Below are 12,663 nucleotides of genomic sequence, written 5' to 3' on the forward strand. Positions count from 1 at the left end.
GTACCAGTAAAACTAAAGGAGATAGTAAAAAAAGAATCAGGATGAACAGATTAGTAGTGTAGTAAAGAATCCATGTATCAGAATGACATCAAGTATTTTTTCGTCAATTTCATCATTAATGACACTGCTTCAAAATGTTGTGTACTGGAAAATAGTAATCCAATTTTAATACAAATACCAAATGATGGCTTGGAACTAAGTGCCAAAAGGTCTGCAGAAAATATCACCATCATCAAAATATACATAGGAAGAAGTTACAACCGAATACAAACAGGACAAATTGTATCCATCTTGCTTTGAGTTTACACAGATCAGTCAGTCTCTTATGTTTAATGTCATTTAATTTTTGCACATAGAGAGCATGTACTTCATTTGGCAATACATCTGCATGATATAAAAGTTTGTCATGTTATTCTTTTGTTGCCATAAGGGTTCTGCCAACTAGAGATCTACACATACGTAATTATGTTGTATAGGGTACCATACATGGGATTCTCTGATGTTCCCTATGAGCATTAATCTGTTCAATGTTTCTGAATTTAATACGATCCTCCTCCTTTGTGTATGAATATTATTCTGTGCTGAGAACTCCTTTCATTGCCTTTTGTCTGAAACACATATGCATAACTAGCTTGAACAAGCTACTGTTCTTTATGGTTGTGCAATTTTCAACATGGCCCCATGGGTATTCTCTCTTGGATATCTCTGTTCCAAAACGAAAAGTTTTCCAGAGATCTTGCTTGGATTTTAAAACTAGGAGTCTAGGACTCCCATTTTGGTAAAAATGGGAGTCCTCCTTGCAAAAGTTGCAGTCCCCTCTCAGAAAACTATGCAAATTATAAGAACTATTGGTTGCCACAGAGTTCAATTTCTGCATTCTTTATAACATTGACATAGCTCTTATTTGTCCATCAGAGTGAGTCTGAATTTTGTCAATCCATGGAAGGTCTTATTCAAAGCACTTAGCTAGGCATCACACACTTTCTAACACTTGGCTACTGTCCCATCCAAAGTATTAGTTCTAGCAACTTTAGCACTCTCCTGAATCTCATTACAATCTTCGTCAGTTTGCTGTTGAACCCCAAAATACTGATTCAAGTCTAAGTCTCAACTTGTCATGATTCCGAGGTCATGTGCACTGCTTATTCCGCTACACTCAGAAATGAACACAGTAATTAAAGCTAAAGTTGTTTATTTAATGTACTGTTATAAATGACCACATGTACATCTCTGTGTCTTTCTGCCTCTGAATTCAAGCACTTTAAATATCAGTAGATTTTCCCACCCAGCTGCCAGTCAAAGCCTTTGATCTTGCCACCCAGCTATTGCAGCATGTTCATTTGATGTACTCATATTGGTGACGTACGGGGGTGGGGGGAGCCTTTCAGACACTAAATTCTGTCATTGTAAATATCAGCACAGCTAACTGATCTACACATTTTCCCACTAAGCAGGTTGCTGAAGCAGGACTGGCAAAGTTTGAATTTTGCCACCCACCTATTACATGTATATGGAGGACTCTTGCCTAAGTGATTTTCTGCGTCCCCAATAAAAAATTGGCATCCAAATACACATGATTGAGCATTTCTGAGGCCTCTGCAGTTTTTACTAACATGAACTCTGCCAAAGATACACTTTTTTGTATCAGTGCTTTGCTACCTCTTATGCCAGATTTTTTCTCTTCCATAATGCTGTATTAGGGTTTTAAGTCCAACATTCCCATAGTCTGCTTCTTCAGACATAGGTATCTTGAATAAATATGATCGGCATAATGTCCATCCAACACATACATTGGACTCGTACTCAACATCAATTTTTGGCTCAAAATCACACACTGGTATTTCCAGTGACATTTTCCCTATGTCCAACAGACTGAAAATGTCATCTGAAAACAAAGTTGTGATTCAGCCATTTTGGTTTCTTGTGTGGCCCTTATTCGAAACACATATTGATAAAACTTCTATGATGAAAATATGGTTAAAACTTCCATAAAATACTAGTTCCAGGGCCCAGTGAACTGATCAACATTAGTTTAACAGCCATTCATGTCGAACCATAAGTGCTGCAAGACCGCTACTGTCAGCACGAATTAAATCGCAAAATACACTTTTAAAGTTAAAAGTTTATAAAAAATTGCATACTGCGCAAAGCACAGGTTTTTGTATCTGCGAGGTTGACGTAATTTGCAGAATGCATATCACTGCTTTAAAAGTATGCAAATTCGTACAAATTACATGTACTGGCATTATTTTCTGACCCAATGTTTTATTCATGTTTGACCACTAGGAGAGAGTCAGTTGTGATTTTAAATATATATTTGTTGTTTCCTTCTGAAAACCCACCAGCGATTTCTCATTTTGTTAACACAACCCACAGAAGTGATTTTCATAACCAACCTTCCGCTGTCAGAATCAAAATAGTTTGAAACACAACCTCCTACAGATGTTTTTTTTAAGTGCCATCCTGGTCGGGGGATATATGTTTTATTGGAACAGTCCTGAGCAGATCCATGCCTGATATTGTACATGTAAATATTTTCACATTAATTTTTACAAATTCCTCATTTTGCAAGCGAGGGGGGGGGGGATTTGCAATTTTCCAGATATTTTGTTATATTTTAAAGAGATTGGTTTTTTCATAATTTGTGACCAAGTCCAATTCTACTATCATACATTTGCAAGTTATATTTAGATTTAAAATATTTGAATGGTCAGTTTTGAATTTTACTTAAATTTCAGCCAACCAGGTTGCAGAATTCTAGACTTAAGTTTAAGACCAGATTGATATATTTGGCAAAACCCATGCAAAGTCTTGAAAGTCATGTTAAAATGAATACACTCAAAGATTTCTTTTGTTAGATAAGTGTGATTCATATTGGATAGATTTTGCTTATTTCATTAATGACTATTCTTAGTAATGCCTCTTATTACACAGATTCCATTTAAACATAAAGTAAACATGTCTAAAAGTGATAAATGTCAAAAGAAGATGATCTGATATTGAACTCACAGATAATTCATAGAGTACGTTCATGGTACCTGCCTCTACTTTTGTCCTTCCAGTTTCGTGAGATATAATACTTAGATAATGCAATGTAGTCAGATTCAGAATTATTAAGTTGGGATTAATTGATGATTATAGTCAAAGAAAAAAGTCAAGGAGAAATTATGTTGTTTCTTTCAGGAATGTAAGTTTTATAGCAGTTCACATATAAATATGGAAATTTTATTTCACATTTCACAATCGACTTTCTTTATATTTTCAGCAGTTTAACACTAGCATTTTCGGAGGAATTAGCTGCATCTAAACCATACTGACACTGACAATATCTTGATGATGATGATGCCTTTTCTGAAACTATCCTAACTAGTACAGAAGTCCTTACCTTTCTGAATAAATTCTTGTCATCCACCTTTAAGGTGCTGTAATGTGTTTATTTGAGTGGTTTGGTTTACTGCAATGAATGTATTTCGTTTTACAACTTTATACATAATTGCATGGTGGTGGTATTCTTTTGAAAATGCACTGTTCATCTAGACAGTATCTCGCAACTCATTGTGGTCAGCTTGAAAAATTTATCATATCTGCTTCTCCTAAATGGATGGCTGTGGGAACATAGGATTATCATGAAAAGACTTCTTATCATATCTAGTTGGTCATAATTGAAAACGTTGGTGGTCTGACATTCAGTCCAGCTACAATAGTGTATGTCTTGAAAAACTTTTTTCTTCTTCTGAATGGATTGTCTTGTTGACATGGTGATTTTACAAAAAGACATTATGATATTTAGTCAGTTCTAAATTTTAAAAAAGGCATTCTGATGAAAGATTAAATTTATTTTCATATTTGGTGTGAGGTTGTATTTGTAATTTCTCTTTTTTGAAAGGGGGGTGGATTTTCCTTTCCGAGATATACAGTAATTGTGGTAATCACTTATAATCAAATGAATGATACATAGTTTCCATTTAGACTCTATTGTCTTGTAATATTTCAGGAATTCCTGTGAAGGCAGGTATGAAATGTGCATCTTTTGATGGTGATGCAGACAGAATAGTCTACTTTTATAAGGATGATGGTAAGAGTTTGTCTACCATTGTGGATGACAATTTTGAATACATTGAATCAGATTGTTTCACTTGAAAAAAAATTCTCTTGAAATGGTCTTTTTTAAAATGTAATTATTTTGAGAATTGAGAATTTATTTTCTTGCTTCCAAATTGACCCTTTATTTTATTTTAATATATGAACTTTGAAATTTACATGTAACTGCATCAGAAAACTGTACTCCACAAAATGTTATGTCTTTATCATTATTATTATTAGTAGTAGTAGTAGTAGTTTCACTTTAGCCCTAACACATATTCTACTAAATAAAATGTTTGTCTACATTGATTATTAAAGTTCAATAACTATGTCATTCTTGATAGCAGAGTGTCAAGGGTTATTGGTGTTGTTTCAAAATTAACTCTTCCTTTTATTGGAATTGAGAGTATGTTACTGTATGTACTCACTTATAAGTAGAGTCCAACTGCAAACAACATAGACCATGATCTGGTGTCACATAATATGCTGACAGATCAGGGTCGATGTTGTTTGTTGTATTGATTACTATTAACAAATCGCATAGACCCAGATATGCTGGCAAATTATGTAGTGCTGGATCTGGGTCTTGTAGTGTGCAGCTGGACTTTTAATCAGGTATATATTGTATTTTATATTAACATAGTCATGAATTTAATGCTAGAATTAAATTTTCTTTTCTTTACAGATGGCTCTTTTCATCTCTTAGATGGGGACAGAATGGCCACTTTGGTAGATAATTGTTTTTCCAGTTCATTCTTAAAAGACTTTGTTATACAAACCTTTTTTCTTACTTGGAATGAATATGGTTGCTAGTGCCATGATAAATTAAAAAATGTGTGTTTAACTTAACAAATATGTTTTGTTGGTATCATATATACTCCTTTATAAGTTGAGTCATAAATGCAGACTAGACAGACCCAGATTTGCCATTGCATAATGCACTGGCGGATATGAGTCTTTGTGGTTTGTTATGAGTAATCCATACATAGATCCTGATGTACAAGCACATTATCCCATAGCAGATCATAGCCTATGTTGTTTGCAGTTAGACTTGACTTAGGGGGCCCCGAGTGGCCGAGTGGTCTAAAGCGCTCTCCGTTACGGATCACTGCCATCTCACCTCTGTCTGCATGGGTTCGAGGCTCGGATTCGGCCAATGTGGATATGTGAGAAAGCTTGCCAGTAGCTTCTCGAGGGTCGGTGGTTCTTTCCGGGGATTTCCCGGGTTCTTCCTCCACCATTAATACTGGCCGCCATGTGCTGAAAAATGGCATTAAACCCTACAACAACAACAACAACAACAAGACTTGACTTAGAAGCAAGTGTTTATGGTTTAAATGCTAGAAAATCTTTAAGGCTACACAAATTTATGATGAATTTTGTTACGTGCTGATATTGTATCACAGCTGGCATTGCATGCTTACTGCATTATATTGCTGCAAATATTTTATATTGACCCATGCGGTGTGCTTAGTGCAATCTGTTGCTACAAATATTTCATTAGCCCTTGCAGATGTTCTGCATGTGACATTATACCACATGTCATAATATGGGCACACCTTTTTTTGGTGACAGCTTGTATAAACAAATCCATAAGTGCATGTGTTTTGATTTCAGCATGTCTTAGGGAAAAGGAAGTGGTTTTTTAAACTTGCCTACAACATAACTGTGTTTTATTGTGTTTCATTTACTGATACCATATTTGGATCAATCCCAGGCCGAGTCATACCAAAGACTTACAAAAATAGAACTCACAGCTGCCTTGCTTGGCTCTCAGCATTAGGAGGTTAGTGTTAGGACTGGTCGGCCTGGTGTCAGGATAATGTGACTGGGTGGGACATCATGATACATGTCTGCAGCATGATGCCTCAGTGCTAGACATCACTATACACTGTCACACTGCAGACATCGTAGCAATATGACTGAAAAATTGTTAAAGCTACGTTAAAAATCCAAATAAAAACACACACCATATATGCACTTCTAAATTTGAAGGCTTTTAGCAAAGACAAAGGGAGCTAACTCATAAGGGATGTACATACAGGGAATGAGGACATTGCTTATATATTCATTGGCCATGTACATTATTATGATGTGTTATTATGATGTGCTTTAATTTTAAAAAAATTACTGAAATATAATTTTTTTGTGCTCAGACCATATATTTTCTTGAATATTGTAATTTTGTCTACATGACAAATTTAAAACCATCTTGATAATTTTATTTTATCAATTCATGCAGATTATTGATTTTCGTTTCTTTTATTGTACAGTGTGCTTGAATCTTATTAATTTTGTCAGGTTTCTTTTTTCATCTGATTTAAATACCACAACATTTTATTTGTAAAAGGACAAAGATATGCTTCCTGATCAACATACAATATTGTGAACATTAATATATTTTTCTTCTTTTTAACATCATTTCATGTTACTTACAGGTTGCAGGGTTCTTACAAGGATTAATTCAGTCCACAGGTCTAGATTTAAAGATAGGTCTTGTGCAGACAGCATATGCCAATGGGAGTTCCACCAACTACATTACCCAGCAATTGGTAAACAGTCTTGTTTTGATTACTTCATATTTACATGATTTAAAATTACCTGTTTCCCCTCTGGACTTGTCAGCTGGATTTCTCTTTCCATGAGAGGTGTTTAGGAAATGAAGACTCAGTAATTTTTGTTAGCTCAAAGGTATTTTGCATAATTACTTTACATATTCATCAGTTACATGCTATATGAAGTCTACTCTCTTTGAGTAGAAAAGTTATCCTTTTCTTCAAAATAGCATAGTTACAGTATCGACTTAAAGATCGTTTGACTATCAACTAATGTTTTCTGAAGTTTACTTTAAGACATACATGAACACACTGCCAGGGGGAAAGCTTATGTTGGATATTTGACACACTTTGAGGCCTCTCTTCCCACCAGTCAAATATTCTAAGGAATTGATATTGGTGTATTATGTCTTAATCAAATTTTTGGCAACATATAATTTATTTGTTCAGCATGGTTTAGCATGGTTTACACAGCAGCTGAAGTTTCTAGGTCTAGTTTACTAATTTACACTCAATATTATATAGTATTTGAGAAATGACTTAAACAAGGATCCAGTGTATACAGCTTGTAATCTACAAAGGCTTATGAATTTGTTTAAATTAATCTTTGAGTTGAGGTTTCATTGTGCCAACTTAAGAATTTGTTATCAATCTTTTTGTTACAGAAAGTCCCTGTAGCCTGTGTACCAACAGGAGTCAAACACCTTCATCACAAGGCACAAGACTTTGATGTGGGGGTGTACTTTGAAGCTAATGGGCATGGAGCAGTAAGATATTTAGCTTTTGATGAAGTAGGAGTGTACTTTGAAGCTGATAGGCATGGCACAGTAAGATGTTAAGATTTTGATGAAGTAGGGGTGTACTTTGAAGCTAATGGGCAACACACAGTAAGATGTTAAGACTTTGATGAGGTAGGCGTATACTTTGAAGCTAATGGGCATGCCACAGTAAGATGTTAAGACTTTGATGAGGTAGGCATGTACTTTGAAGCTAATGGGCATGGAACAGTAAGATGTTAAGACTTTGATGAAGTAGGGGTGTACTTTGAAGCTAATGGGCATGCCACAGTAAGATGTTAAGATTTTGATGAGGTACACGTGTACTTTGAAGCTAATGGGCATGGAACAGTAAGATGTTAAGACTTTGGTGAAGTAGGGGTGTACTTTGAAGCTAATGGGCATGCCACAGTAAGATGTTAAGATTTTGATGAGGTACACGTGTACTTTGAAGCTAATGGGCATGGAACAGTAAGATATTAAGACTTTGATGAAGTAGGAGTGTACTTTGAAGCTAATGGGCATGGAACAGTAAGATGTTAAGACTTTGATGAAGTAGGGGTGTACTTTGAAGCTAATGGGCATGGCACAGTAAGATGTTAAGACTTTGATGAAGTAGGGGTGTACTTTGAAGCTAATGGGCATGGCACAGTAAGATGTTAAGACTTTGATGAGGTAGGGGTGTACTTTGAAGCTAATGGGCATGGCACAGTAAGATGTTAAGATTTTGATGAGGTAGGGGTGTACTTTGAAGCTAATGGGCATGGCATTATAAGATATTAAGACTTTGATGAAGTAGGGGTGTACTTTGAAGCTAATGGGCATGGCATTATAAGATATTAAGACTTTGATGAAGTAGGGGTGTACTTTGAGGTTAATGGGCATGGCATTATAAGATGTTAAGACTTTGATGACATAGGGGTTTACTTTGAAGCTAATGGGCATGGCATTATAAGATATTAAGACTTTGATGAAGTAGGGGTGTACTTTGAAGCTAATGGGCATGGCATTATAAGATATTAAGACTTTGATGAAGTAGGGGTGTACTTAGAAGCTAATGGGCATGGCACAGGAAGATGTTAAGACTTTGATGAAGTAGGAGTTTACTTTGAAGCTAGTGGGCATCGCATAATAAGATGTTGAGACATTAATGTGGGGTGTGTGTGAAAGATCCTAATTGATATTTCATCTTTGAAAATGTTTGGCAGAGCTTGCCTTGGCAGAATCTTTGCGTATATTCCACATTTAGATTAATCTCAGTTCTAGAGTTTATATTAACTTTAATGTTTACTTTATTAAGCAGAAGATGGGCATAACCAAAAGAGGGTGCCTTGTCAAAAAATGCTATCTTGATTGCCATTGATTTTCATTTTATGTCATTTAAAGTCTTAAAAGAGTATATACAGAATTAGTTACATTAATTAATTTACATTAATTTATTAGACCGCTCCAGTGGTCTAGTGGTTTGAGCATTTGCCAGGGATGCAGGAGGTCATAGGTTCAAAAACCCCAGTTGAGTCTTACCAAAGACTTATAAAAATGGTACTAACAGCTGCCTCGCCATTAAGATGTGAGTGTTAGGACTGGTCAGCCAGTGCCAGGATAATGTGACTGGGTGGGACATAATGCTACATGTCTGTGGCATGATGTTCCAGTGCTAGACATCACTGTAAACTGCCATACTCTAATTAGCTTAATAGTGTTATAGTTACCAATAAAGGAATAAGTTGTTGAATGAAGTGCAACATGTTCTGAACAGGGAAGAAAAAAATTCTTGAATAAGAAGAAAAAGTGAAAGTAACTGGAATTAACAAAGAGGGGAGAGTCATATGATCATTCCCAAGAAATTTGACATGGAAAACATTCAGATAAACATCATCAATAATGGAGAGAAAAAACATTCTGCAACAGTAGGAAAATGGAATGGATGAAGATAGTTGTAGCCAGATATTTTTGTATGCTGTTTTAATGACGAAGGTTTGGATTGTTTTTGCACTGCAGTTGATGATTTTTTATAATTATTTCAAATTACGCTTATGGAAATTTATAACATTATTTCCACAGCATTGACGCAGTATAAATATTTCAAAATTAGTACTCTTTTCCTGCTTTTATTATGTATTTATTACTGTGTCATCCCCTTCTAGAAAGACTATCCATCTTTAGGTCATTTTCCTGCTGCAGAAGGGTGGCCTTATAAAATGGAGACCATTGTATTATTTACTTCCAAAATGCAACATTTACTACATTTACAAAAGAATCAAAATATAGATTCAAAGTGAATCCCATCTATGGGACATTTTGTGGAATGACACTTTTTTATCAAGAAAAAAAGACCAGCAGAGAAGTGCAACAATTTTTTTTTCCTTTTATTTTAAATACTCTAAATCTGAATTTAAATTTTTTTATTTTAGAAAATTTGACTTTTGATATTTTTTTTATTTTCATTCAACAAAATCACAAAGTATTTACATTTTTAATATCACAAATTCAAATTTAAAACACATGAAAATAAATCAGAAGATGACTTTTCTTTATTTTCATATATTTGCAGGTTCTTTTTAGTGATAGAGCAATGGAAAAAGTAGACAGTGCAGTTGTAGACACTAGGTGAGTTGTTGTCATTACTCAGTTTCTTCAGATATGTTAACCAATGATAATACTTTAGGACAACTACTACCTCCTTACAAACCCAACCCTCACAGGCTAAAACGTTTGAGGTGGTGCTCTGCAGTTTCGTATTTTGTTTAGGGTTAGAATTCTAAAGAAAATGAATTTCCCTGGGTTTCCACATTGGTCATGCTGGCTATTTAAAAAAAAAAACATATCTTAGGTATTAAAGAACCTTTAATTCCCTTTATTCTGTTGTATGATTGATGGGTATAATATGGGTTATAGAGTACACAGCTTGGCCTTATTTCAGTTGTGCACCTCTTAAAAAAACTGCTAGCTCTGCTTGGTCATTTTTACTTCATGGACTTAAGAGTAACTTTTTACAAAAAAGAGCCAATAACTTTATTTTACATTTGATATATTTGGTAATTCATTCATTGCACTTTCAGAAGCTGGTATTGTCTAGTCAGGCAAAATTCATTTTCCCTGTTTTAATAGCTGCTATGGATATTGTACTTTAGACTAATTCAGGCTCATTTTTTTTAGCAGATAGGAGCATTCATTTTAGTTAGCAGTGTGTTTAAATCATGTACAGTTTCCAAAAGTACACTATCCAAAGAAATATCATCCACATTATATTAATGTAGCATAGAGGTATGCCACCATTCTCTCCATTGTGCATGTTTTAAATGCAAACAACTTCACCTTACATACATCACTCTCTCAAAAGTACATAATAACTGGTGAGTGCCCCCTCACAGGATTTGGCACCATTCCATGTATCGAGGGGAGATCACTCTAACTGCCTCATAGGTGGGCAGATAACCTTTCTGTGAATGCTGGATTTGCAAAGTAGTAGTGGTTCTTCTAAGGTATTATGATCAGCCATGTATTACTGAAGAATTGATATTTTACAAGAAAGAATGTTTTCCAACACTACACAATTTTTATCTAGTTTACTTTTGAAAACTGAATGTCATTGATGTTGTATTTATTTATTAGATATTTTGAAATAAAAGGGAGGTTTTTGGTAATAGGCAAAGCGAGTAAGTGCCCTTTCCATGCATATAGCACAAAAGGGGGGCATTGGGCACAGGCAAAGCCTGCAGGTGCCCTTTCCATGCACATGCCATAAAAGGTTGGGATTGGGTAACAGACAAGGTCTCAAAAAGTGATATTTCTTGTGTACATGACACACACAATTGTAATTACAACTTATTATTAATCAGTGCGTGTTGATATTATAGACAATTGTACTCAGAATTATGAATTTGTGAAACTAGCACTGACATTGTGATAAAAATATATTACCCTATATACTTGCTTCTAAAACAAGTCCATTTACAAACTGCATAGACGCAAATCTGCAATCACATATTGTGCCAGCAGATCTGGGTCTTTGCAGTTTATTAGAAATAATTAGTGTAACAAACAACATGGACTCAGGTCTGCCAGCACATTATGTGACATATGTATGGGTGTATGTTGCTTCCAGTTTGACTTGACTTGTAATTGAATATATGTTATTATTTTATGATACTAATGGATATAAATGCTGCTTGATAACTGAAGTTCAAAATGAGTGTACCTGAATGCAATTTTTTTTGCCTGCTATTTTTTGCCAATTTTTTGTATTTCTTTAAAGCCTTCCAAGTGAGAGGAGAGCTGCTGCAGATAAATTGAAGACTGTGATAGATCTAATAAATCAGGTAATATATTTCACACCTTCCTGTAGTCCATATTACTTTGCATCAGTATATTGCACAAGATGTTTGTTTTTTTTTCATGAAGTATACAAATGGGTTGAGTTCCATGTCATTATACATATATTGATAACATCGGCACACAGTGTATATTATATAGAGAAAAAGTTTGCATCACAGTATATTCCTGAACATATTGCATAATGCACCACAGTGTACTGCAGTTATATTAGGGAGCAACAATTTAATGTTCTAGGGCAGGGCCTGAAACTTTATATTAAAAAAATTTGTCAATCAAAGTGCTGGCACAAAAAATATCCTGCTCTAATTTATCAGTATAACAAACAATATGGACTCTGCCAGCACATTATAGCAAAGAAAACACGATATTTTATCCATCAAATAATTTATAGAATTTTTTTTAAATATCTTGAGATAAAAGAGAATATAGCCATTACAGATCAACATCCTAGCAATGAAGGCTATTATCAATGCCTTTTGTTTCTGAATAGATTGAGGCAGAAATGGTCATCATTAGGTCCAACAATTCTGTGGTGGTGACCCGTTTCCTCAGACAGGGAGGCACCAAATCACCCAGCATGTGTTCTAATTTGTCAGTTTCTATGTTGGTGTGACAATCTCCATATCAATGTAGAAATCAGACACATTCCCAACAGACTCAATGTCTTTGCCGACACATTTCAGAAGTGGTCAGGTCCTTCACTCAGAATGGTCTCGCCATTTGCATGGATTTGCACACTTTGGCAGGGTGTCCGATGATCAACATGTTTGCAACAAAGTGGAGTTAGAAGCTACCCACTTTCGTATCTCCAGTTCCAGACCCAAAAGCTTGAGCTTGTTGTTGTTGTTGTTGTTTAACGCCATTTTTCAGCACATGATAGACTATACATGGTGGCCAGTATTAACGGTGGA

General features: G+C 35.0%; 1 protein-coding gene across 1 annotated transcript in view; it reads left to right on the forward strand.

Annotated features, from left to right (window-relative positions):
- Positions 1-12,663, forward strand: part of LOC149795443 (phosphoacetylglucosamine mutase-like) — a 75,893-nt gene that overhangs the window by 30,336 nt on the left and 32,894 nt on the right. The window contains exons 9-14 of the mRNA XM_089965227.1: positions 3,995-4,075; positions 4,769-4,812; positions 6,522-6,635; positions 7,304-7,405; positions 9,969-10,024; positions 11,673-11,736. Coding sequence (XP_089821353.1) covers positions 3,995-4,075; positions 4,769-4,812; positions 6,522-6,635; positions 7,304-7,405; positions 9,969-10,024; positions 11,673-11,736 — 461 coding nt within the window. The remainder of the gene's footprint in view (positions 1-3,994; positions 4,076-4,768; positions 4,813-6,521; positions 6,636-7,303; positions 7,406-9,968; positions 10,025-11,672; positions 11,737-12,663) is intronic.

The sequence above is a fragment of the Sinohyriopsis cumingii genome, chromosome 7 (genome assembly GCF_028554795.1).
Source record: "Sinohyriopsis cumingii isolate HCF-2022 chromosome 7, ASM2855479v2, whole genome shotgun sequence".
NCBI classification, from domain to species: Eukaryota; Metazoa; Mollusca; class Bivalvia; order Unionida; family Unionidae; genus Sinohyriopsis; species Sinohyriopsis cumingii.